Genomic DNA, 26,541 nt, shown 5'->3' on the forward strand with positions numbered 1-26,541 from the left:
CCAGGTTCTTCTAAATTGGGCCTAACTCAGGTACACTTATCCTCCCATATAGGGCCCAAACGGACCAAATTTAAAGATTGGGCCACTTGGTTCCCAAAGAAACCTCCTTGGGCCCAACCTATTTCATTAACCCCAAGCCCATCTCATTTCATTAACCCATATTTCTTAACCCGTTCAAATGAATTATCTTGGGCCCATTCCACTTTTATGACCCAAAGCCTAATTCAGCCCATCAACCTAACGCCCAACCCAGTTCTTTTAACCCATGGTTTTAAGTATTTTGACGCCACCTGTTTTAACCATCACTCATGGGCTTGGCCCATTTCATTAATCCAAAACCCACCTTTTCTCATTATTATTTTGGGTCCATATGACTCAAACACACCAAGACCCCAACCCAAGTCCAATCCGACTCAAACAAACACCACAAAAGTGGTCCAACTGAACCAGAATACTGGGAGCCATCATCTTCAACCTCACAAAATTGCAACGGACAGCAGGTGGCGTTAATAGAGTTGCAGCATCGCAATGGGGATTAATTTCGTTCTTGGGCAAAAAAAATTTTCCAAACCAAGTGCTTCTCTCCAAGTCTGATTTTGGGCAGTGGGTGTGTTACTCAACCTGGGAGGACTATATTGAATTACTATGGTTATGCGGCACCATCATACGACTAAACTTCAACAATTCCATCACCTTGGGGACAAGGTGATTTTCAAGGGGTCAGTAGTGTTAGGACCCTAGGATGAAGCCATGTGGAGGAGAGAGAGAGAGAGAGAATTAGGGTTAGTTGAGGGTTATAAATAGAGGGACAAGTGAGTGGAGAGGGGAAGGAATATTTTATGAGAGCTTTCTTAGGCAGTCGTAGGGGTGACTAGCACCATAGAAACCAGAGTCTATCTTGTTAATTCATGCAACTTTGTATAAATTTTGATTAGCATTCGCTTCTCTGCTCAAGGGATATTGGAAGTTCTGATTCAGTGGAAAGGACTCCCTTCTTGTGAGAATATGTGGGAAGATTTTGATGCGCTACATTCCAATTTTCCAGAATTTCACCTTGAGGACAACGTGAAACTTTTGGAGGGGAGTATTGATAGACCCCTCATCTCACGAGTCTATACTCGCAGGCAAGGAAAGAAAGATACACGACCTATTGCACAGCAGCCCGGAATAGAAGGAAATATTTGAGAGATATTTACTGTGGGGCGATTCTGTTAAAATACATGAAGCCTTTTGGGATTGGATTTGGTGTGATTTGGTTAAGGGTTTTTTATTAAAGTAACTACTATTAGTAGGGGAAGGGAGAATAGTCGATCATACGTTTTGAGTTGTTAGGGAAATAGGAGAGGGGGCAATAGCTCTCAGGTAGAATAGGATCACCTACGGATGTAGTGTGTTCTGTTCTAGAGTTTATTTAATAAAAGTTCAGTATTATTATTATCTTTGTGTGTCAATTCGTCCATTACTCTTCTGTTAAGATCGGGGTCTTATCAACGATGAACATAAGTGTTGAAGTCTTCAATCAGGTGAAGCATTTGAACATGAAAAACTGAGGCATTATGCTCTGGGAGCAACTTAGGGAAGGCGTCGACAATTGAAGAACCATAATGCCTCAGTGTTAGCCATTTATCACACAACATTGAAAGGTAGCGTCATCAAAAAAGAAATTTTCATTTACTTCAAAGCATTTGGGCGTGATGACCAAAATTACAAAAAGAAAGCAAGGAAACAAAACAAGATTTGCTTCAAGAGATCAACAAAACAGATCGATCTTGAAGTCTAATTTTGAGGAGGATCTTGTTTCTTGGGCAAACGAAGGATCGCCTCACCCACGTTTGCTTCTCGATAAATTTTTGGAGTCTCCCGAACTATTGAAGTCTTCTTCTCGAAGCTATCTCCAACTTCTTCTTCTTCAAGAGGCTCAATATAGTTGAGGGTCAAGTGGGTTGAACGGATCGAAGTGCATAACACCCTTAAATAGAGGCAATAGCATCTCTCAGAGAACCCGGCTGGGGGTTTCTTGACTTGACAAGATAGTCTAGAGACAATTGGAATTCAAACAAATCCAAGCAAAAGGAAATCAAAGAAGGAAGGAAAGAAGATTTACTGATTGGCGAGCTAGTTGAAGAGAATGAAGTCAATCGGGCAACTGAAGAGACTCGGAGCAACAAATGTTTCAAACGAAAATGACAGACGCTAACATCGCTATTTATAGCAAGGCAAGAAGAGGAGAGGCCGTGATCTAATAGCCAAGTGTCAAGGGATGCAACTGTCACATCCTCCCAGCCGGTACCCTAACTGGCATACCCGAGAGTGTGATCCACAGCCCGAAGATCAGGTATCGAGTAATCAACCTCCCACATAAACAATAACATAATCATGAACAATAATAATCGATGTGCGAAAGATAAACCATAGATCCAAATAAGGAAAGAATGAATCATATATAAATCAGAGTACTAAATATAATCAGAGTGTCTAAATCAGATAAGTAAAGTGAGGTGAAATCCCACTCTACAACCAGCGGAAAAGTAGTTCTAAAAGAGAAGAAACAGGATAGAATCTAATCCCAATAGCAGGTACAATAGGTAACTAAATTGTTCTCAATCTTATAGACAATATCCCTATAAGTATAAATCTCATAAATGGCACAAGGGCGCTTCCACTCTATGGTCGGACTAAGCATCGTACGGAGCATAACCACTCGCGGAATCTTCAGTGTAATTGTCGTAACCGCAATCACTTTCCTGGAGATATGCCTCTTCTCCTTGTGCTTCTTCATACGAGTAGTCATGATACTCAGAACCTGTAGAATAGTCTAACAAACATTGTACAAAAAGGAATGAGTTTCAAAGAAACTCGAGAAGGCGATTAAATCCATAATAACATAAATGGCGGGATTACAAAACAAACATAAATGCAATATGGTATGAGACAAACAATGAATGTATGAATCTAACTCTATGTATGCTGGTCTCTATTGGCAGACATGCTGCTTTAAGTCATAGCACCGTACGTCTTTAGGAAAGTCTCATTCACTCATCATCAGTTGGTAATGGGTCCTTCATCCCTCAGGACATTCCATGGCTGGAGTATAGGTCACCACTCTCTCACATCACCATTGGTCTAAGTACCGGCGCATGTCAGGGTAAAGCCTAGCCAAATGCAAGTCTTCTACTTAGTTACATCAAGTCGATCCGGATACGTCCATTCCTCGTCCCCGACGATCCTTTCCGGTATCCTTCACACTAGAGTCCTCATAGTCCCTGACTACGGACTCATCAACCCTATTGGTTATCCACATATGGTAAACGGGAAGCTCTCACGTCCCCTCACGGGTTGGTTACCGGTCTTGAGCGCCCGTGAGCCCAAGTCTATCCATATGCAACCCTACCAATAAATGGCCCCCACAATGTGATTCCTGTCCTCTCACGGGTTGGTTACCGGTCTTGAGCGCCCATGAATCCCCATTGCTACCACAGGTCGTTCGGTCTCAATACCCCTCCAATTAGGGTCTGACATAACAGGACATCCTAGCCAAACACTACTAGATAGTCCTAAATATGTCATCCAACAGTTTAGGAAGGTGTCCAGAGGGCATCTCCGGAAACATCCCATAATATTCCTGTAGTAGTCCTAGGACAGAAGTGTCAAAATGACACCTCTCCTTTCCAAACCATACTTAAGCATACACAAGCATCAATTCATAACATCACATATATGGTAACTTCATATATGGAAAAAAATCAATAATTACAATCAACTTGTACATAACTGGTAAGTAAATCATACATGAGTCAATTTAATATAAACAAGTAATGCTACTGATATCAAGACAGTACCACAGTAGTATAACATTATAAGAATCTAATTAAAGAAATAAATTAACAAGATTCAAATATAGAAACTAAGATATGCAATTTATGTTGTTAAAGAAGTAACCATCCTTACCTTTTATAACTTGCAAAGGAATCCTAAGAAATCAAGTAAGATCTTGACAAACTTGAGAAGAAGGTCCTAAACAAGTGTATACAACATATTAGGAAAGATCCCTAACAGAAAAGATATCAAAACATCCAAAACAGACCAAATCTGGAGTTGCTGTACTCATTGGTCGATTGGATTGGTCTACTGTCCCAGTCGACCAATCAGTCGACCAATGGAGACAGTGGCCTACAAAATCAGAGTTTTAAGAATAAAGAACCAAATTTGGTGGTTCAAAAGGGTACTAAACAAGGGGTAAACTACATTGGTAGTATCCTAACATATAGAGGACCTCAAAACACTAATCGAATCAAGTTTTCAAGTTACAAATTAGGAAACAAAAAGTTACCATAATTAGATCAATCATGGTTCTTGAAGAATTCAAGATAGAAATCATAGACAAGAACAATAGGAGAATGAATCATTAATTCAGATAAAGATATCATGGAAGGCATACTTAGATCTTCAAGAAAATAGACCTAAGAGCATAAATCTAAATAAGGAAACAAAACCTACCATAGATGTAATTGTCATGATTCATGAAGAAAGCATGGTATGGTAGAAGAGAAACAACTAGAGATTGATAGATCATGGATCATGTAAAGAAAACACAGCAATTGACTACTAACATGATCAATATAGTAGATCTAAGAAGATCAGAATTTAAATCAAAAGATGAACAAAGACAAGATCATGATTTGATCATGATTCCTTCAAAAGCTTGCAATGATCATGGTTAAGATCATTGCATTAGCCATTAATCCTTAGGAAGATCATGAGAGACAAGTCTAGAGATGTTTGCAACAGAGAATGCAGCATCTCCTCTACTGTCTCAACTCAAAAAGGAAAGAAAAACAGAGATGGAGAAGAAGAAGAGAGTGTAGACATACCTTTGATGCAAGAGGAAGAGTTTTGACGAAGATCCGTCAAGATAAACACCAAGGACGCAAGGGAGATGACTTGCAGAGGTCTTTGGTTCGTTCCAAAGAGTTTGGAGGCAGAAAATACGAAGTAGACTCGAGATTGGACTTAAATAGAGCAAGCAAGACCTAATTACCAAAGACAGAACCCATTGGTCGAGTGGATTGGTCGACTGGTCCAGTCGACCAATGAGTCGACCAATTAGTTTAGCAACTCCTAAACAGGGAGTTGAAGGCCCAGATCAAATCCAATCCTAAAGGGGTTTTGCACACATATCAAGTGACTTACCTAATAGGTAGAAATGCCTTCAAACCATGATAGAGAGCACTCCAAGTCCATCAACTAATCCGATCTTCATCAAGATTCAGTTTCCATAAATAGAACCTCATCATCAACACTCATGGATTCAAAGCCAGACACCAAGTCCTCCACTGGGATGGCCCAAAGCTGACTTCTTACTTTACTTCGGGTCACTGGACCTACAAATAACAAAGTTTACGGGTCAAGGCTAGGGCTGGGTTTCACAGCAACGGTTGAGATCAAGCAACCTTTGGGCTACCGCAAGTTGTAACGAAGAAACATTACAATGAATCGACGTAACGGTTACAAATTAAGAATTGTAACGTTTGAAGATGGCTTTTGGAGAAAGGACTTTTAGGTCTCTTGGGTAACATTTACCCGAGGGTCTCAGGATAAAAGCTTGAATCAAAAGTGACATAAGAGAAGCATTCCACACGTTCGAGAAGCCGATCGCATAGAATTGGGGGCTATGTTGTGGAGGGTATGTAACCTGAGAACCCCTCGTGGAGAACCACATACACCCCCTCAGGGAGTTGAAGAACCCCTTGTGGAGAACCACACACACCCCCCCTTGGGGAGTTGAAGAACCCCTTCCCTAAGGGATCCCTCAATATTCACTCGAAATAGGCTCAAGTAGTGAGAGAACACTCAGTTCTAAGTCCAAGAGGAATGTTGAAGACAACGAAGTCAAAAGGGTCAGTTAGAGATAACCACCCATCATACCCACTCCGAAATGTGGGGAAGTGGATGATGGAGTAACGGCTCCATTAATCCCACTAAGAAAGGAACATACTTCCTAAGGCAACTCACCCATTCTTCAATTAAATGGGCGAAATCGACGGAGTTGAAGATGGGCAAGGTATGAGATTCAATTACTATCATTCTCTATGCTTTGAGAACCCTCTCAAAGCCTTCTATTGTTGCCTAGACTAAATTGGGCGTCGGAGGCGGTCCCCCGACTAACACAAGGTCGGGCTGCTCTAATTTCCTTTGTAAGTGTAGGCATCAACCTACTCATATTGAGTTGGAGAAGCCTTCAAGAGGTCGTCCAACTACCTAGCTGACGTGAAGAAAGTCTAGACGCTACAGTGAGAAATTGGAACTGCTAGGACTGCTTCCACTATGATGAACCCCAAAAATTCTACCTCACAGAAAAAGCATTTGATTTTTTCCCCCTTGGTAGAACAAATAAAGCATTTGATCGGTTAGCAACTTTTTAATCCTGAGCTCCTAATGATACATTATGTCTAGTCATACTTCTGAGAAAGGAGATTGTATTTATCAAAAAAAAAAAAAGGGGGAAAGAAAGGAGATCGTAGATATTGATGAGGAAGAAAAAAGATAAAAGGTATATTGAACTTTCTAAATTATAATAGAGAATAGGGTAAAAATTGTAATTTTAATTCTTAATATAAAAATACTACTAAGAATTAGGGGTGTAATTGGATAACCGAAATTCACTTCCAAATTCGCATCCACATCCGTTTAGCGGTATCCGAGTCCGTCCGATTACTAATAGGATGCGGATATGGTATACCCCTTTCTTACCCATTAATATTCGTTCGATTAAACTATCCGATTAAGTTACTCATTCGGATTTTTTTTTATATATAATTTTTTACTTGAGACATGTGACTATTTTTCTAGATTTTCTACTAAAATAACTACCAAAGTTGTTAAATTCTTAAATTTCAAACCTAGCCTCATAAATAAAATGGCAAAGATGTCAATAGGTAGTCAAAAACTTATATTCAATTTATATTCAAGCTCATTTAGAAGAATCTACTTAAGAAAATAATTATTCAATAATCATCTAAATCCATCCGAAAACCGATAGGATATTATCCGAATATAATAGGATGCATATATGGTATTACCACTATCCAATCCATTTACAGCCATACTAATGATATATTTATCTTTTCCTTTAATTCAATTTACCCTTATAACGGAAAAAAGGGTGGTTGCAATTTTAAGAAACATTTTAGGGTGTATTTGCCAATTTGATATATTTTTAAGGTGTTTGAGATTTTCACTATTTATTTTAGGGTGTCTCTGAAATGTTCTTCTTTGTTTTTTGGGTGAGATGTTTGTTATCCACTTCAACCATACATTTCAATTATAAAATGTTATTTAGGGGGAAAGGGAAAAAATACACGTCGTTTTTATTCCAATTTTAATAATGGATGCATCTCGTTGTCAATAGTGACAAATTGTAACCTCTGAATTGCACATGCTTATTTTTTACCCTCATTGAAGAAAACATTATGCGGTGATACAAAAGAGAACACCAGGAGGGATGACACTATAAAGTGCGACAACTCCGTCCTCTAATTTCTCTCTTGAGTCTCTCCTCTCTTTTTCTTGAATTTTGCACATACACCCCTTGTATGTGGAGGAGCAACATTCGAGAGGGTCCAAACTGATTTTTTGCCAATACATTCGGATCATGGGACATGGTGTTGGGGAAAACTTTTGAATACTCCCTACCCCTTAGTATCCTAGAGACTATATCTATCTCTAAGGGTTTTACTCATGGATCCTACATGGGATAGAAGTATTCGATTCGACTGTCTACCAATATGCAGCACTATGGTATCAAACCCACCAGTTTCCACTTTTATCTTCTATATTATCTAATTACTAGTTTCCTCCCTTCTTCTTTTATTTGTTTTTTTTATTTTATTTTTATTTTTATTTTTAACCTTTTTTTAAATCAAAACCATCAAAGTAGTTCAACAGGGGGACAAGAATTAAAAGTAGCCAAATCATTTCTTTTCTTGAAATTAGTTGAGATCTAACTGGTATGTGTTGTGGATAAACTTCTAGCACAATGATGAAGAGGTCCGAAGAAGTCTTGGTTTCAAATATACGTCCCTCCACATCTACCCTCCACACCAAAGTAGTTCAATAGGAGGACAAGAATTAAAAGTAGCCAGATCATTTCCCTTCTTGAAATTAGTTGAGATCTAACTGGTGTGTCGTGGATGAACTTCTGGCACAATGATGAAGAGGTTTGAAGAGGTCTTGATTTCGAATCTCCGTCCCTCTACATCTACCCTCCCCAATCCCTAGGCCTAGGGCCCCGGGCCCCCCCCCTCCTTCCACGTCCTGTGACGGTTGTTGCCAAAAAATGTGCTGGCAGATTAACCACCCAAGTCAACATGAAATCTTTTCATTACCTGCCACCTTACAGCCTACCTACCTAGTTGCAATAATTAGGAGCTTACTTGTGTAGTACGTGTGACATGGTGGTGTCCATCATTGGATGTACACTGGATTCTATTAAATCCCAACCGCTCAAAACATAGTTTGGTTCTTTTTAAAGAAAAATCAGTTTTTTTTCACTTAAGTTGGTTGAATGTGCATATGGTGTTTTGAGTAGCAGGGATTTTATGAAATCCACATTGAGTGCATCCAACGGCGGGCACCACATCAGACACACCATTGAAGCATGATCCAACCAGTTAACTGAACTTCAGATTTTTGTGGATATCTCTAACCTGACACTTCCCAACCGTTTCTAGTGTTGGACAGGGTTAAAGACTTCTACTGGCTGGTTCATGTAAGCTGTTTAAAGACCTCCACTGGCCCTCCTCCGGAGCCAAGTGCTCCAGTTGTACTGCCTTTGAGATGTTATAGCTTACCTGTTATATTTGAATTTGGCAAATAGCAAAACTACACCACAGAAGCATGGTTGGAGAAGAAAAAAATATCCAGGTTATAGAGAAAAAAGAAAGAGAAGTGAATTTACCTTGAGTCAACATTACAACTTTCCTCAAACAAATAACTGCTCCTAAAAACAGACACAGACAATTCTTTTCAAAATGGGAAGCAGCAATCACATAACAACATAAAAACATCTGACTAAGGTCACAGGATTGATGCTGAAGGGTCTGTTTCACATTAGCTGTGATCTGCTACAAGATCCAGATCACATCATAAATATTTACTCCTAACAGAACACAAAAAATTAACCCAACAAAAATAAAAAAAGAAAAGTAAAAACTAGAAGGTTTCTTTCATATTTCCACTGTTTCTGGGTGCACGGTGCTGAATCCTCAAGTTAAGATGACTCCAAGAAATTCCTTGGACATCATCAAGGTACACCTGCAAGTCTCTTGAATTTTATCAAGACTTTGCACCATAAGAGCTTCCATGGGAATTGGAAGGATATTTTCATTGAATCACAATCTCAATATCAAAATGACAGATGCAACTGAACCTGGAGAAATGGAAGGAATTACTTATGATTTGAGAAAACTACAAAAGCAGTCTAAGATTGTGAGCAACATCTTTGAAGGAACATAATTTTGGAGAAAGGAAGGACCTGACAAAATAATTTTAGCCAACTCTCATCCCATACCCAACAAACTGAAAATTTGGAAAAACCGGAATCAAAGACCATCTGAAAAAGCTCATTGATCTAAATGGCAATTATAATTTCTCTGCTTAACTAACCTGCTGACTAATTATTTGAGCACCAACTATGCTTCCAGAAAAGGAAAGAGAATGGAAAAAGACAATTAATTTTTGAAGACTTCATGACGCAATAGGCTAACATTACAAATTCTGAAAATTAGTTCTTGATTATTGTTTGTGCCTAAGCAAGTATGCATAGTTTTGGCATAGGAGCCAGTGCGTGTGTGTAGTGATGTATGTCGGTACCTGGGAGAGTAGTTGGGCCCAGGTCCAGAAACTCTCATCAGCTGAAAAAAAATAAAAACCAGAGAACTGCATGATTTTGATGATGCAAAAGTCGACCTCAAACCAGTAAAACCAGAAAGAGATCAATTGCAACCAGATCAATACAATAATCAAGATAAAATATAATAACAAGAACCTTTTTTTGGGTATGTTTTTCACAGAAAAAGAATAGAAAAAAGAGATAGACAGATGGGCTGTCTCAGCCCTGGGTCTCTCACTGGCAGCTATCTCAACTGTTGAACATGAATTCCTCCATAAGCAGTGAGAACATGGCTTGCGAATTTGATTTCTCTGAAGCCTTCCTTCTATCGCAATGTAAAAGCCTATTTATTGCTTGGATAAAGGTTTACCGGAAATATAAACTTAAGAGACTGAAGTAATAACTTGGTAATATTGACAATAGAATCCTATGGAAATAGAAACTAATTAAATTTGGAAACTACTAGGCTTATATTCTAAAGACATGTATCAATAACTAACATAGAAACTAAAGTAAGGTCTTGAATCTCCCAAGAATAAAATCTTCGTGTAATCTACTTTTGGTCCCCACAAAATCCTCTGCTAATATTCCCAATATGCCAAATAATGGGCTAACATTTTTCACATGAAGAGAGATGTGAATGCTTTGCCCTCTTTTTGGCCAGAAGTCCATCTGGACTGAATGGGATGGCTTGAGCTGGCCTGGTCCGCTGCTGGTCTACGAGGCCCCGGTTCCATGGTTTTCTTCTTTCCAGCCTTTGATTCTACATCAGCTCTCCCTTCCTTAGGAAAAATTCATCCTCAAATTTTGAAAATTGAAGGAGTGATCTTCATGCTCTAAATATCCGTGTTTAGCAATAGCCAAATTCAGGCAGCTCCTTATATCAAGGAATGTAATCATATGTGTAAGGGGGGCTGTCCTCGAGGTACTTTGGAGGAATTATGAACTCCATATGCTTTTATATCTTCAAGTGTGTTCTTTGGTTCATAAGAGGTAGAAGTCATCTTTAAATCAGATTTGAGCTCTACCAGCAAAAGAGGCTTCATTGGCTTCACTACTAGCTAGCAAGGACTCCGTGTGAGTGAATGTTAGTAAGGATTTCGTAACATGTATCCCTTTATCTAAAAGCTGTTGAGGACCTTTACGCTATTCCTTTGCTGGCAGCTCCACAAGTAAGTGGTTCAAGAGTTTTTGGCGCTTCACTTGGGCAGCTTTTAGCTTTGTTTTCATGGTCTGAATATAAAGGGGGTTAAGTACTAATATTTTCCATTAAAATCAAAGAAACATTGGTTTTTAGTACCTCCCACCTAGACAGTGGGTTTTATAAATGGAATAAATATATTGTAGGACATGAGCTCTAATGAAGTGCTGGCTTCAATTAATTTTGGATCAAAAGAAATGTACCCAAGAAGAACAGGTAAATGATATGGTCTAATATGTTTGATGCACATGAGTGGTACAACTCAAGAAATGGGTATTGACTACTTGTAGAACAAGTGATCTTATTTCCACTACTTGTGCAACTAATTAAAGTGTATTATGCGATGTCGCTTGAGCGGGGATTAAAAAATTATATATCATGGGATTGAATTAGAAGAGCTAGGAGTAGGCCTAAGATAACCTTAAGAGAAGTGTTGAGAAAGGATATGCATAGCTTAGGTCTTATATACAGTATGGCCTTAAACAGAGCTGATTGGAAGGAAAGAACCCATGTAGCCCAAACCCATTTAGTTGGGACAAGGCTTGTTGATATTGTGTTGTTTTCATGGTGGGAGATCTCGCAAGATCTCGCGAGATATCTCATTTTTTCACATTGGCGAGACGAGATGAAGGTCAAGATCAGAGAGTTGGGATTTCTCGCTCGAGATCTTGCCATATCTCGCCATATCTCACTATATCTCACTATATCTCGCCATATCTCTCCTTAGATCTAGCTGGAACTCTCAATTTTTGCCTTTTTTGTGTGGATTTCAGCTGAATTTCCACTTGCAACTACTTTTGGCACATCTACAACATCGAAGGAAGATCAATCATTCTCTACTTGTCATATAACTTATGATTTAATGACTTATATAGAACTTGTAATGGTTGTATAATTTTATTATTCTATTCTTGAAAATTGAGATTGTGATACTCATATGGATGGTATTTTGATAACATTAAGGTTGTTTGATGCATTTGATACACTTGCTTTTCATTTATCTGCCTTATAGGTACTATATTACATGTTGCATAACCTTACATTCCCTAATCCTACAACATTTCGGTTTCACACTACGGGTAGACTTAGAAATCATACATAGGGTTGTTTTCTGACAAATCCAAGGCCACCAATGTGTTCAAAAGGCCTTAAATAGGCTAAATACCAAGTTTCAACCAATTGGGACCCTAAAATCCACCGAGATGGGCCACCGAGTTAACGCCAAAAAATTGTATATCTCGACCGAGATCTCGCCGAGATGGTCAAGACCTCGATTTTTCAAGGAGGCGCGATCTCGCTCGAGGGCGAGATCTCTACCATGGTTGTTGTATGGGTTCGAATGATGTATTGTGTGATGACTGAAATACTTGAATGGGAATGTTGCTTGTATCCTTGGATTGCTAAATTGGAAAAAAAAAAAAAAGGGAGCAAAAAGGCTCAATGCATGTAATTGCTAAGTTCCAAATTCACATGTTTTCTTCATTTAGATGTGGAGTTTGTATTGGTGATTGTGTGAACTACGTTAAGCCCATGTACAAGCAAGGCTGAGTTATGGCTTAACAAAAACGGACATAAAAACGTAGGATTGGAAATGAACCCATAAAAAATAAAATAAAATAAAAAATGCAGAAAAGGCTATGGCACAGCTTTTCTAAGATCTGATACTTGTTGTACCCAAACAAGAAGGCATGAAGCAAGACTGAGAAGTGAAAAGATAAGAGACTAAACCAATGATAATTGCTTATGGAGGGTACATGACCTTGTGCCAAGAGACTGGAAAGGGGATTTCCAAGTGGGAACCCTCAAGACTGAGACTGAGATTGAGATGGCTGCCACCTATGTGGTTTAGACTATCTTAACTACCAGTAAAGCTTAGGTCTAAGGTTATTTTATAAAATAAAATAAAAATAAAAAAGAAAAGAGAGAGGAGGGAGAGGGAGAGGGAGAGAAAGAAAATGAAACCTGACGTGGGTGCAAAAATGTGATGAAAATTATTTTACTTCAGAGAACTTTGGTAATGTATTGTATGTATAACTCACTTTACTTATTTTGCATGACAAACTATATCACTTATTGAGCTTACAAAGCTCATCATTCCAAATGTTAACAAGTTTCAAGATCTATGATAAAGAGTCTATGTGTAAAGAGTCTCATCGTCAAATAAGTTGCTTAAGTTATCTTCATATATATATTTTTCTACATCATGGTTGTCAAGGTGACAAAGCGAGGCAAGGCAATAGAGGGCAACGAAAACCAAGGCATCACCTGACCCAAAAATTGGGCCTTGGCGCGTAGGCGGACACTTTGACAACGATGTGCTATATATAGGTAAATTATGACTTTAAATAACAGGTTGATGACAGTGAGGAACTGTCACATGCCCTAGCCGGGATCTCATGATGTGGGCCCCACCTGAACCTAGGCATACTATGGTTCAATAGTAAGTTAATCTTGTATTACATGTGCACACCAAACATATAGAGGTGGATTGCCATTTTATCAGAGATGTTGTGATGAAAAAGCTAATTGTCACTCCCTTTGTGTCCTCTTCTGATCAGTTGGTAGACATGTTTACCAAGGGACTACTCGCTCCTACTTTTGTATTAATTGTACCAAGCTGAGCATGGGTGACTTGTATACTTTAGCTTGAGGGGAAGTGTTGAAGTCCTGCAGTGGCAGGAATATTGAATTCCTGCAGGAACTTCGTGTTCTAGCGGCAACAACAAAGGGCCTTTTGATCCTCGTCTTTCTTGACTAGTTTAGGGTTATTTCATCGGTTTATTCTTTGTATTCTGCCATCACTAATTAGAGGCAAAGTTGTCTTTTTATTGAAGTTTAAACTTAATAAATTAGAGGCCTGTGATTAAGGGAGAAATTAAACCAATATCCCTTCAGGCTGAAATAGCTCTCTCTGCTCTTCTTCTCAGATTCTCCCTTCTCTCTTGCTAGTTACAGGGTCCTTATCTGTAACAATCTTGAACCAAGAACAACCTCAGGTAGAGCCTGCTAGAGGGCAAGTATCCATGTAGCACAGATCAGTTGACTAGATTGTCCTAGCTTGCTAGCACGTGCTCTTTACTCTTACTTCATCCTTCATTTTCTTTTTAATGTTCACTAATCATTTTTCATTTCCAATATTTCATCTTTCTTCCATCCCCTATCCCTTCCCATCTTCTTATTCCCCCTATTTGTGTAGACCTTAGTTTTCCCTGCTTCATTTTGATTGGATCCATGAAGCTGACACAATTAAGTTGCAATAAGGCTAAGTTTTTTGTTGTTTTTGTTGTTATTGTTGTTCAGGTTTTAAATACCAGAAAACATTTAGTCTATCTCAATTTTCAAAAAAATACGCTCCGAACCATCTGTCTAAGACTAGAAGTCAATGCTAGCTTCTAAACTGGTACATGCTCCCGTGGAGGTTCATCAAATGTTCGTTTTTAGTGAGACTGAAATACTGAAGATCTACACCAGTACAGAAGATTGGTTGTAAAACTTAACTGTTTTTCAATCAGATGTATCTTTTCTTATTAGATTCATCAGTCGATTTAAGCAATCACCAAAAAAGGAATGAGGTCCGGTACATAAAACAAGTGTTAAAAGGAGGCCCGGTAAAGAGCTTCTTTGTCAACCCAATGGAGTGTTGATCTGATGAGATGGTGCCTATGGTGATAGATGACCTACTACTGGTTATTGTACCTATGGTAGTCAAAGTGTCTGCCTAGGCGGCAAGGCGGTTTTTCAACCGCCTTGTTTTGAACCGCTTTGTTAACATGCAGTTTTTCCCCCCTTTTTTTCACCTAATTGCTTCCACTTTGTCGCCATGTGCACCTTATTGCCGTCTAGACGCCAAAACGGTCGCTTTTTTGACATTTTGTACATAATAATATTTTTTCTTTTAGTCATTTCGGAATCGGGAATCAATGTAAAATTACAACTTTCATTTTCATACTTATAATTTGATATAGTTTATAGTCATATGTTATGATGCTTGATGAGATGAACTTATGCTTGTGTTCTTTTTTAATAATCTTTCATAATTATGATTCTTGAATGCTTTTTTTTTAGATAAATGTCATTCTTGAATGTTTGTTTAGCTTGTAATAGGAATTTATCAGCTTAAAAGTAGTCGTATTGAAAAAATTTGACCCAACCACTTCAGTCACCTTATTGCCGCTTAGGCGCCTAATCACCTAGGTGGAGCCCCAACTGCTTTGGTCGCCTTGAGAACCTTGATTGTACCAAACGTTCAAGATCTTGTCTCGTCTCTTAGTATCTCAGTAGGATCGATATGTCAATCGAATTCTCACCTAATCTATTACAAAGTCTGCTAGATTTTGGTGGTGTGTTTAATTGGATTTAGCCATTTTTTGAGTTTGATTTAATTCTTCTTAAGCAGTCTATTTAAGGCCTATAAACGCATATTGATGTTTAGTCTTGCTAAAAACATGCTTGCTTGTAGGTGGTTGAATCCAAATGTATTTTTCACACATCTAAACATTGTTGAAGTATAAATTCACATTCATGGAAAAACTATTTTAGGCTAAGCACATTTAAATGATCACATTGCAAAAATAGTTACCTAAACTGGTGGTTAGTATTCACCCTTAATGGGTAGTGTACTGTTGAACCCTAATCCATGGTTAATTGGTGATACAAGTCACATGATGCCACTGGTAGCATTAATAGCTGGTCGGTTGGCTAGGAGAAAATGTCAATGAAAGATGATTCAGTACATCCCTTTGAGTGGGAGCCACACTTAACCTCAAAAATTCCTGAGATCTCAACTGAAATTTCCAAAATTTCAAGATTTAAGGGGAAAAATTCAAAATTTTCTGAAATTTCAGAGTTTTGGTCCATTTTTATTTTGACCAACCATCTCTTTTCTGTGAGGTCGAAATTATCTAACATCTGCCAAAATTTCGGCGAGATTTCACAAAATTTAGTACAATGATTGTACCTTTGTGGGTGGTAATTTAATTACTTTAAAAAGCAAGAAGTAGGCTACTGTGGCTAGATCTACTACTGAAGCCGAGTATCAAGCTACGGCTCATGCCATAGTTGAATCACTGCTTCAGCATATGAGATTTCCAGTTAGTCAACCAATGAAGATGTTTTGTGATAATCAAGTTGCTAGTTATAGTGCAAACAATACAGTGTTTCATGAAAGAACCAAGCAACTGAACTGTAGTTGAATTGTCGTTTTCTTAGAGATGTAATGAAAAGGACAAGGTTGATTTCTTGTTTTGTCTACAAATCAGCTCAGGCATATGTTTACCGAACCACTGTTTGGCCCTACTTTTCAACAAGGTTGTTCCAAGCTGGGCCTGGTGATTGTATGCTCCAGCTTATTGGAGAGTGTTATTTATATTCCAGGGACACATTATGCAGCTCAATAGAAGGAATGTTCCACCTAAATGAGCAATATGCTAGGGATCCTAGTACGTCTAGAATTAGACCCAGGTATGTTTCCTGGTTGTGTTACTACTTACTTCTAATTTTATTATTCCTGATTAGGAATCTTTGTGATTTGTTTTTAGTATAAACAAAGCTTTTGGGGGGAACAGCTTAGTCATCAAGTTCAGTTTCTAATGTCCCCCCTTTCTCTCCAATCTCTTCACTTCTCTTCGATTCTCTGGCTTCATAAGAAAAATTGTATTAAAAAAGAGTTTTCCATGTACCTTCATATGTTGCTCCGTTCATCCGCTACTCCCTTTTTGCTCATCATCATTTCTTGGAACTGCAAGCGCTTCGTGCTTCTGATGTCAATTATACTAGGCGAAACTGGTTCAAGGGAGCCATGCATCTCAACTAAGCGAAAAAAATCCTGCTTGCTGAGATTTTTCTTCTGAACAAGCTCATCAACCACAGCATCTGTGAGCTTTCGATTTCGCATTAGTATCTGAAGCATGACACATGGAATATGGTGGTCAATCTAGCTAAATATCTCATTTATGGTTACTAAACAAAGCTTCTTCCACATTAATAAGGATACCTCTTTTGCACGTTCATAACACATGTTAAGAATGCGTAAGGCCTCCAAATCAATCTCCTAAGATTAACAATAAAGGTTTCAAGTCATCAACACTGAAAGGTATCTGCTACTTTATGCAACACCATACAGAAAATAACAATGAAAGCAGTAACCCTACATTGATTCTATCTGCAACCCAAAAGTCAGATAACCCATAATGTTTCTCAGATAGGCCACCGAGAACAAAAGTCCGTGCAGCCGACCTGGCATTATCTGCTGTTTCTGCCCAAATTGTGCTCAACTGCAATATTTGATGAGATTAGAAGACCTCAAGTACATCATGGTAGCCAAAGATTAACGAAACAAGATGGCGAGAAAATTACTAAATCTTTAGAAATCCGAATTAATGCAAACCAAAAAAAAACCATCCTAGAGTCAAGAGTCAAATTACTAGACCATAAAAAGAATAAATGCAAGATGATGTACAACAGATGGGGCCATGGCTCCTCTTATAGGATTGCACTTCAACAACTTCAAGGGTAATGGAATTTCTAGTACTGGTATTATGTGAATAATTAACTTTAAGAGGTTATTATTCACTAACATCTACACTTGATGAGCACATTTATGTGTGAAATCTTAGGGCATAAAGCATGCATTTTATACATTTAAGAGCAGAGCTACCTTTGGTTTTATGTTGCTTTTTGCAGATTTTAGGATTTTTTAGGACTTCAGCAAATATTTGGAGTTTTGGGTATGAAACATGCAATTTTACACGTCAAGAGGTCAAATTCAAATTCTCAAGTGCGAAAAGGGCCTCACTTGGAGCATGATGGGCTAAAGATGCGATTATGGACCAACTCCAAGAATATCTTAGAAATAAAGAAGCCAATTTTGATGTACGGCTAAGATTAGTTAGGATTTTTATTTTATTTTACTTTATTGTAATTGAAATAGAAAAAATATTGGTGTTTATATGGGGCCCACAAGTAGTCAAAGATTCTGGTTTCTATTTTTTCCATCGATTTTCTAGAATATTTTTATTTTATTAAATTTTATTTATTTCTTGATTATTTTTCTCTCTCCCCACTTTCTATTTCTTTTACTTTACTATTTTATTTTTTTCTTTAATTAACTCACATTTCTTTTCTTAAAAATATATTCTTTTTTCCCTCTCTTTCCTCCCTCTTTGTTCTCCACATTTTTCTAATTCAATATTTTTCCCCTTTAATAGCTCCCCCCCCCCCCTTCTCTCTCTCTCTCTCTCTCTCTCTCTCTCTCTCTCTCTCTCACTCTCTCATAAGGTCTTTGCTTTATTTGTTTTATTTTCCTTCCTTCTTTTGCTATTTCACTCTTTTGTTAATTACTATTATTACTATCATTATTACTGTTATTTATTATTTATTTTCTTATTTTTAATCCCTTCATCAACTCCTATAAATACCCCTCTCCTCTTAGACTTAGCCTTAAGTTACACTTCTTTTCTCTTTAGTCTATTCAGGTTTTCTCTAGTTCTTTGATTGCTCTGTGGGGTTCTAATTTTTTTATATTCAATGTTTAGGTTTAATTTTTCTACATAATGCAATAGTTATTCAAGTTATTTAGTTTCTTTTATGCAAGTGTATTTTCTTTCTTTCAATAAATGCAATTTCAATTTCAATTTCGAGTTCAAGCTTCAAGTTTCCAATTTCAATTTCCAAGAGGATTTGTTTTTCTCTGGGTCTAGCAATTGCAGATTGGATCATTCCAGATCTGGTTGTTAGGATTGGTTGAGATTCGAATCGATCGTTCAAGGTTATTTTTGTTATTCAAGGATGCAAGTAAGTAGCTTTCGTCAGTAATCTCCTCTCCTCTCTCCATTCCCACTTCTGTCTACCTCTCCATATTCTTAACTTAGGATTTACTTTTCAGTATTTATTTATTGTTTCCCTATCCCCTTGGGTCCTTGAACAAAGATGCCTACAATCGTGTCACTCTTTAGTTAAGGTTTCCCTTTTTTATTTATTGCTTTGTTATTTGTTTTGTTATCTACTTTTTGCATTTTCTTTTTCTTTAATATCCGTTCCCCCGATTAGTGGACTGTAAGCTACAGCAAAGGGTCCAAAATCAAAGTCATCTTAGTTATATTCATGTCCCTCAATCTAAAGCTGGCATTCAGATCAACTCCCTTTTCTTTATTTTTATTTTTTATTTTTATTGTTCACATCTTTTATTCTTGCCTTTATTTATTTATGCTTTTTTTTATTAGATGATGAATGGTTAGGTTTATATCTGCTTCATTTTTATTCTCGATCGATCACATTAGATGTATCTATTAAGACCACTTATTTAGATCTACTGATTAATTGAATTAATTAGTTAAAATATTGAATCCTTGCACTCTCGTGTTAGGTGTTACCATTAAAATGTTAAGTTTTAAAGTGGTATATCTCCCTAAGATCGACCCGTTAGCTACATAATATCGTGCACTTGCGATTACTTTTATTTTGCAAACGAGTTTCTGGCACAGTTGTCGTTGAAACAAGCACAAGTGGTTATCAAAATTCTAAGTGTTTGAGCCAAAATAAATTCTGAAGTGCAGAACCCTTGCCTTTGGAAGCCACATCTAAGCTAAGCTACAGTGTGACAAAAACCAACGATACGCCCGTCTGTCTTTCACCTCACTTTTCTTCCTCTCTTTTTTTTTTCCACATTAAAACTCCATACAGATCTTTTAATGATGATTCACGAAAAAGCATACCCTTGGCAGTAGTTGTGTTTCAAATGAGCAGCAGGAGCTTGCTTTCGGAATGTAGCACAGGTCTAATCGCTAACAGGGGCAATTCATAGAAGAGACTCGCATTATAAAGACTGGGACAGATTACCTCATCTTCAGATTCTTGACAAACAAAATTCCTGATGTTTATTAGGACGTGAAAATAAGAGTACAAAAATAGCTAGAGAAACTCCATATGCTGCTAAAGCAACTATGTAAACACTGTGTTGTAGCCCAAATATACTACCAGATATCCCTTCAAATACAATTGAAAGATACAATTAAGGGCAAAGATTTAACGCATGGTCATGTCCCACTCTCACATGGAGTCAAAAAGACATAACCCATTAAACACACCCCTCCAATTTATTCCTTGAACCCCCCCCCCACCATCACATGATGGCTTTCCAAGCTGTGCATGAAATATGTCCCTTGTATTTATTATCAAACAATTGAAGTAACAAAGACCCTAATTAGCTTACCTGATCCACACCATAATAGATCTCATCTGCTGCACGTGGAGCCAGTTGAACAGTAATATGGTCCAAGAGAGACTGCCGGCTGTATTGAAAGTCATACAAAAAATAATATGAAGATGCTTTCCTTGTGCAGGCATGACATCACAAGAAAAGAAAGAATTCAAACCATAGGGTGCAACAAAAGCTTAAGCATATATCTTATTTAAGTTTAGGTTCCCTGTAATAGCTTGCTTGACTATTAAAACTGTTTTCAATTTAGTTTCTATGTTAAGAAAACATCTTGAAAATGAAAGAACACTATGGCATGCAGAAAGTTTCATACCTAAGCATTCCTTCCTTGAATTTCATGTGATCCATTTTAACTCGAACATAGCCAAGTTCTCTGCCAGCTCTAGGTGCAATTGTGATCTACACAATACAATAAATATCCCATCTAAGCACTTGTACAACAATTAACAACCATAAAATTGGGAGGAGTAATGATACTGACAAGAAATCAAACTGCAGAGTGATAGATATGATGAAGCCAAAAGCCTCAAAAATCTACTGTGGAACACAAAGATGAATAAATAATGACATAAGCAGATAACACAAAGTAAAGATGACCTCAGCTTTGCAAAGACATCCCTCTCCACCTCTCATTGGTTGGGAAGGAAAGAATCAATTGGTGACAAGCCCTTTTTTTGGTGTAACATTGACATGTATTACTAAGTCAGGATTTTTATGGGTAGAGCCAAAACATTTGATAACCCACCCAGAAGCTGTTTCTAGCATTTCTTGCTTCAAAAAACAAAAATTTTGGTGGAAAACCATTTGATAAACATGCTCCATTTTAGGTTATTTTTTAATCAGAAACAGAAATTTATGCCTATTTTTCCTTCAAGAAGCAAATTTGACACAACTATTTGTTGTTTCATATGTTTCTTGAAGCAAAAAGGTTCTGCGGTGTTTTAGGTGAAACACAATAAGACGGGTATCACTGGTCATTTTGCTTTTAAAACATAACATTGGATTTAACTCTAAAACAGGACAAGGCTTCCATTGCAGAGCACTAATAGAAGTTCCAACATGAGCTAAAGAGTAAAGAACCCGATCATCACCAACAAAAAGAGACAAATCGATCAATTACCCTATCTGATTCTACCAACTTTAATTGACCAACTTGTCTCTGTGTTAGATTATGGGATAGAGTATATGGAAGCTGAGGGGAAATTAAGCCAACAATTTGAAACCTAGGGTTTCCATTTTCCACAAGCCTTGAACAGATGTTTTTTATGCTTACTTGCACGTCCTTCAAATTTGCACCAACATGCATGCTATGAACCAAATTCTAGGGTTTAATTGCTTGAATATGGCCCTCGAATCAAGCTAACTCCAAGATCCTCTTCCCTGAGAATCAAGTCTTCTAGGGCTGTAATGGCCTTTCAGCAGATAGGTTCTAGATGAATACAGGGTTTGTAAGGGTTAGGTTAGAGATATAGAGGATTCGGCCAGGCTTAGGGTCTTTAGTGTGTAGGTTTAAGGCTTGAAACCTTGCTGTAATTATAGTTTCAGATCTAAAATTGTAATTAGGGTTAGGTTTCAAAGGAATCTAGGGTTTCAAGGGTTAGGCTAGGTTAGAAATAGAGCTGCTATTAATATTTCATAATTTCAGATTTATTTCTGAAGGGCTAAGGGGTTTCAAAATCAGTATCCTACTCGGATTAGGAATCTAGAGATGTTGGCTAGGGTTGGATTGAGGTCGAAGGTAGGGTTGATGTTGAGGATGTTGATCCTAGGAGGGTTTAGAGATTGGTTGAAGGTTTAGGTGATACTAGGTTTTATGGTTTAAGTGAAGATGGATGAGTAGCAGAAAATTCAAGAAAGATGATGAAGTGCAGGATTTTAGAAGTAATATAATGAAGGTCTTTGTGAGGGGTGAGGGGTGAGGGGTGAGGGGCAATCCTACTAAAAGGAGAAGGGAGGTAATGGGATGGGAAATTAGGGGATCAAGAGGGGAGGGTGCCGTAGGAAGAAGGGGAAGGTGGAGGGTTGCACAGGAGATAGGAATGGGGAAGGGGGGAGGGGAGGGGCTGGTTTAGGCTTACTCGAAAGGGAAAAACTTGAGCTGCTGTAATGCTTGAGTTAGATGGCTCCCAAAGGCTTACAGAAGGGAGAAACTTGAAGCCGAATTGCAGAAATAGATCACACATATGCATGGGATTCCTCCTAGGAACCCACCACTCCACTCTTCCTCCAACCTCAGATTTTACTCTAACTCAAGACTAATTTGTTATGACCCAGAGTGGCTTATTTATAACGTACATGAAGGAAAACATAATAGGGCTCAACTTCCAAAAGAAAACATACTAGGACTCTAACTTGCAAACCAAATCTAATTAAGACTAAGTAATTTAACTTATACAAAGAACCTTCATATCTCACTCTAGAAGAGTCCAAATTGAGTTCTAAGAGTAGATATGGGACCCTTGCAAGAAGTAGGACAACACTAGAGGATTCTTTCACAAACTAGGAATCCAACCCTAACAAGGACTATTTAATAACTCATCATATAATGACTCAAACTCAAAAACAAAAAGTAGATCAAGGGTCATACTAACATGCTAGACCCAGTGATACCTAAACTTAGACTCATCAAAAATTACCAAAAATGAACAAAATACCATTGGTGAGAATCCTTACAATCTAGAGTGGCTTGCTTATAGCCTACATGAAATAAAATATAATAGGAATCCATCTCCAAAAAAAAGCATACTAGGACTCTAACTTGCAAACCAAATCTAATTAAGACTCTTAGTAATTGAACTCACACCAGGAACCTTCACATCTCACTCTAGAAGAGTCCAAATTGAATTCTAAGAGTAGATATGGGATCCTTGCAAGAAGTAGAAAAACACTAAAGGACTCCTTCACAAACTAGGAATCCTAAACTAACAATGACTCTTTAATAACTCATCAAATAATGACTCAAAACTCAAAAACAAAAGTAGATCTAGGGTCCTACTTACATGTTGGACCCAATGAAACCCTAACTTGGACTCATCGAAAATTACCAGAAATAACCAAAATACCCTAGAGTAATTAGGGGTTGTAGGGTTTGGGGGAGCAACCCTATGCCCTATGCTGCCGCTGGAATTGCTGACATCACTGCATTCTTCTTTTTACTCTATTAAGTCCCAAAGGTGTCATCTTTTATCTGTTAGCGGCAATCTTGCATCACACTTCTAATCATTTATTCAAGCTGTTAGTTCATCCACCAGCAATATCTACTGAATCAAGTTGGCAATCATCATTCTGTTGGCAGAAATCACCTAATACAACATGACGGCTAAGTTTGATCAGTGGGATATGATTTATCTACGAGTATTTCAGAAAATCTGCCCTTGAGCAGAGTGATTTCCTCTTTCTCCCTCATGCTCTATTTAAATATTTTGAAATTAAAGATCTGCAACTCATATTATGCACTCGAGCTGTGAGTCTCCACTTTTTCTCTTATGCTTCATTTAATAATTTTGAAATAAAAGATTCGCAGTTCTTACTTCAGTTCCTTTAGATTTGATTTCTTTAAGCCATTTCTAACTGGAGCCCATTTATGAATGAGGCTGGTAGGAGAGTTTGTTAGGTATTTATGGAACTCAACCTCAGTTTAGTCTGCATTGCTCTTTCTTTTGTTTCAGATTCATGCTCTGTAATTTGGATTTCTGCAACCTTCTCAAATTTCCTCCATGGATTCTGCAGCTAATCCTCCATTTCAAGAATAAATTCAAATTAGAGTTCAATTTAATTAGTCTCTCTTTGATTTGCCCCCATAAAACCCATGTCACTATTGCTGATTTTATGTAAAGAGAGCTAATTGTTGTACTATTGCAGTTACTTAGAGTTTGGAGAGGACTTAGAGGGAAAAGGTAGCTTCCTTGAAATGAAACAAATAGATACTATTGATACTGAAAATTTTTCAAGCAGCAACTTTCATCAAACGTCTACTAATACTGGAAATGTTTCCAGAAGCATGTTCTATCAAACAACTTTAAAAGTGTTTCTTGAAACACAAACACCTTGAAATGTTTCTGGTTTTATTTGAAGCAGAAACACCGGGTGGTTATCAAACAGGTCCTTAAGTCCCAACCAAGGTTTCAACCAGCCAGGAACAAAATTAGGTTGGAACCAGGTCAAAAGCAGATAATTTCTTTGCAGTAAAAGTCAACATATAATTGGATGATGAAAACTTGTTGAAAATATAAAAACTGTCAAAACCTGTTGGAATTAGTTGAAAATATTGAACTGGGTTGGATGGAATTGGTTAAAATTGGTCAAAACTTGGTGCTCATTGGTCAAATTTCTGAAATATAATCGGAACTTGGTATTTTTTGGAATACATGACCACCTTGTCTCAGAGTAATGGGTTGTGCCCCTTGACACCACTTGATAGTGTTACCACAAGATGTTGTCACATGCAGAGCTGGGTGCGTATGTGTTTGAGCTTGCAAATGTGGGACTGGTGTTATGCTGGTGTTGTTCTTACCTAACAACTCACGAAATGCAAGAACAAATCTTCAATTACCCATAAGACCTAATCTCACAACAGGGTCCAATATGACAATCCAATCACCAAAAAGTAAACAAAACCCACCCCTTAGAAATCAGTCATAAATTAATTAACTAAGGCTTCAAAATATAGGGGTGATACAATTCTTGGGTTTAAAAGATGTAGAAAATTCAAACCTGAAACTGAATTTCCAGAAGAGAAACTGAATTTCTAGAAGAGAATTCAATCAGATCAGCCTAAGACTTCAGTCCAGTTTCCCTCTTGGCAGACTTGAATAATTGATGAATCCAACCCTAGCCAGCCCCCAATTAGGGCCCAAGACCCGTGACCCAAGGCCCAACTAAGAGGAGCCGAATCCATCCTAGGCGTAGAGTGGTCATTTCCTACCCCTGGATCGAGTATTAATGGTGACCAATTCCAATCTAATTAGTTAAGTCAGTTTTATTTCCTAATTTAGAGTCTTAGAGGTCAAGTTCTTATTGGTAACTGATTACAAATTAGAGTTGTCAGTCAATTAGGATAAGATTCCTAATTTCAAGGAAACCTTATTTTAAGGAGTTTGAGTCAGTTTTAGAGTCCAAATATGGTATGTGTCAATTTTCTTAAGAGTCAAGATATTTCCTATTAAGAAGTCCTCTTTTGAGGTGCCTAAATTAGGAAAGAGTTATTTTCTTTTGGAAGCCTTATTGTGAGTTTGTTTTAAATCAAGAAAGAATCTTTTAAGTTTGGTTGGGTTCGAGTGGGTATAAATACTCGTAGCCTTTCTTGTAATTGTCAGTCTGGAATAATGAATAAAGTTGAATTTTGAGAATTGAGAAGTCGTGGGATCCTAATGGACAACTTGCGGCTGGGTATTGAGAACTATTCTTCATTCTTCAAGCTTCATTCATTGATTCAAAGCATTCAGGACAGAATTCTCAGCAAGTCTGCAATCACAAGTATGCAAGAGATCCCATCCCTAACCCTAATCTTCTCCAGCTCTTTCTGCAGCCTTCCCATCCCTTCCCCCTCAGTTTCAGAGCTTGTCAACACCCCCACCCCATCACAAATCAACCCTTCCCCTTCCCCCTCAGTTTCAGACCTTGTAAACACCCCCACCCCCACCCCCATCACAAATCATCCCTTCCCCTTCCCCCACTGACCTAGCAAGCTTCTACCCACTTCCCTAGCATCCGCAAGCCCTCCTCCTTTTCCTCCTTGTTTCTGCGATAGCAGCAGCCATTCATCTTCAAAAACCCTACCTCCTCAATCCCTCTAGACCCCAAAACTCCGTTCCTAGAGTCTTAGCTTACCCTAGAATAGAAACCCTAAGTCAATTGTCTCCTCAAACTTATTTTCCCCTAACCTGGAATTTTCTGCACTTACTTCTTCAAGAGAAGTTACAGAATTTTCTGGATTTCATAAAACCCTAAAACCTTCAAACCTCAGCCCCTTTCTCTTCTAAACAGCTTCTAAATACTAGTTTAACAGCAACAATAGTTCAGATCTACAGAGTCAGCAGCCCTACAACCATCCTAAACCCTAACCAAAACCTTAATCTGGTGCTGGACCTATCTCAGAAGATCCTGAAAATCCAACCCTTTCGGGGTTACATCAGTGGTATCAGAGCCTACAGTCCAGCAGTTATTTGAGTTCCTAAGTTCCATGGAAAATTCAGAATTGAGACTGCAGATTCTGAAGGCCCAACAAGACCTACTTAC

At 37.9% G+C, this 26,541-nt stretch overlaps 1 protein-coding gene across 7 annotated transcripts in view; it reads right to left on the reverse strand.

The window, feature by feature from the left end:
* Nucleotides 1–8,399: 8,399 nt before the first annotated feature.
* The window catches only part of EMB2083 (AAA-type ATPase family protein), a 28,805-nt gene continuing 10,663 nt past the window's right edge, over nucleotides 8,400–26,541 (reverse strand). The window contains exons 7-14 of one of the 7 annotated variants that reach the window (XR_016174355.1): nucleotides 20,618–20,703; nucleotides 20,299–20,377; nucleotides 17,240–17,362; nucleotides 17,083–17,139; nucleotides 16,769–16,989; nucleotides 9,871–9,911; nucleotides 9,533–9,576; nucleotides 8,400–9,427 (exon numbers count right to left, since the gene is read on the reverse strand). Coding sequence is in view for 6 of the 7 variants with exons in the window: in XM_089160956.1 (XP_089017082.1) it covers nucleotides 16,771–16,989; nucleotides 17,083–17,139; nucleotides 17,240–17,362; nucleotides 20,299–20,377; nucleotides 20,618–20,703 (564 nt within the window). In the remaining variant the exon portion in view is untranslated. The other 6 variants (XM_089160956.1, XM_089160954.1, XM_089160959.1 and 3 more) reach the window with 6 other exon arrangements.

The sequence above is a fragment of the Hakea prostrata genome, chromosome 7, assembly GCF_041222555.1.
Source record: "Hakea prostrata isolate BN-2017 chromosome 7, UWA_Hpros_2, whole genome shotgun sequence".
Classification (NCBI taxonomy): Eukaryota; Viridiplantae; Streptophyta; class Magnoliopsida; order Proteales; family Proteaceae; genus Hakea; species Hakea prostrata.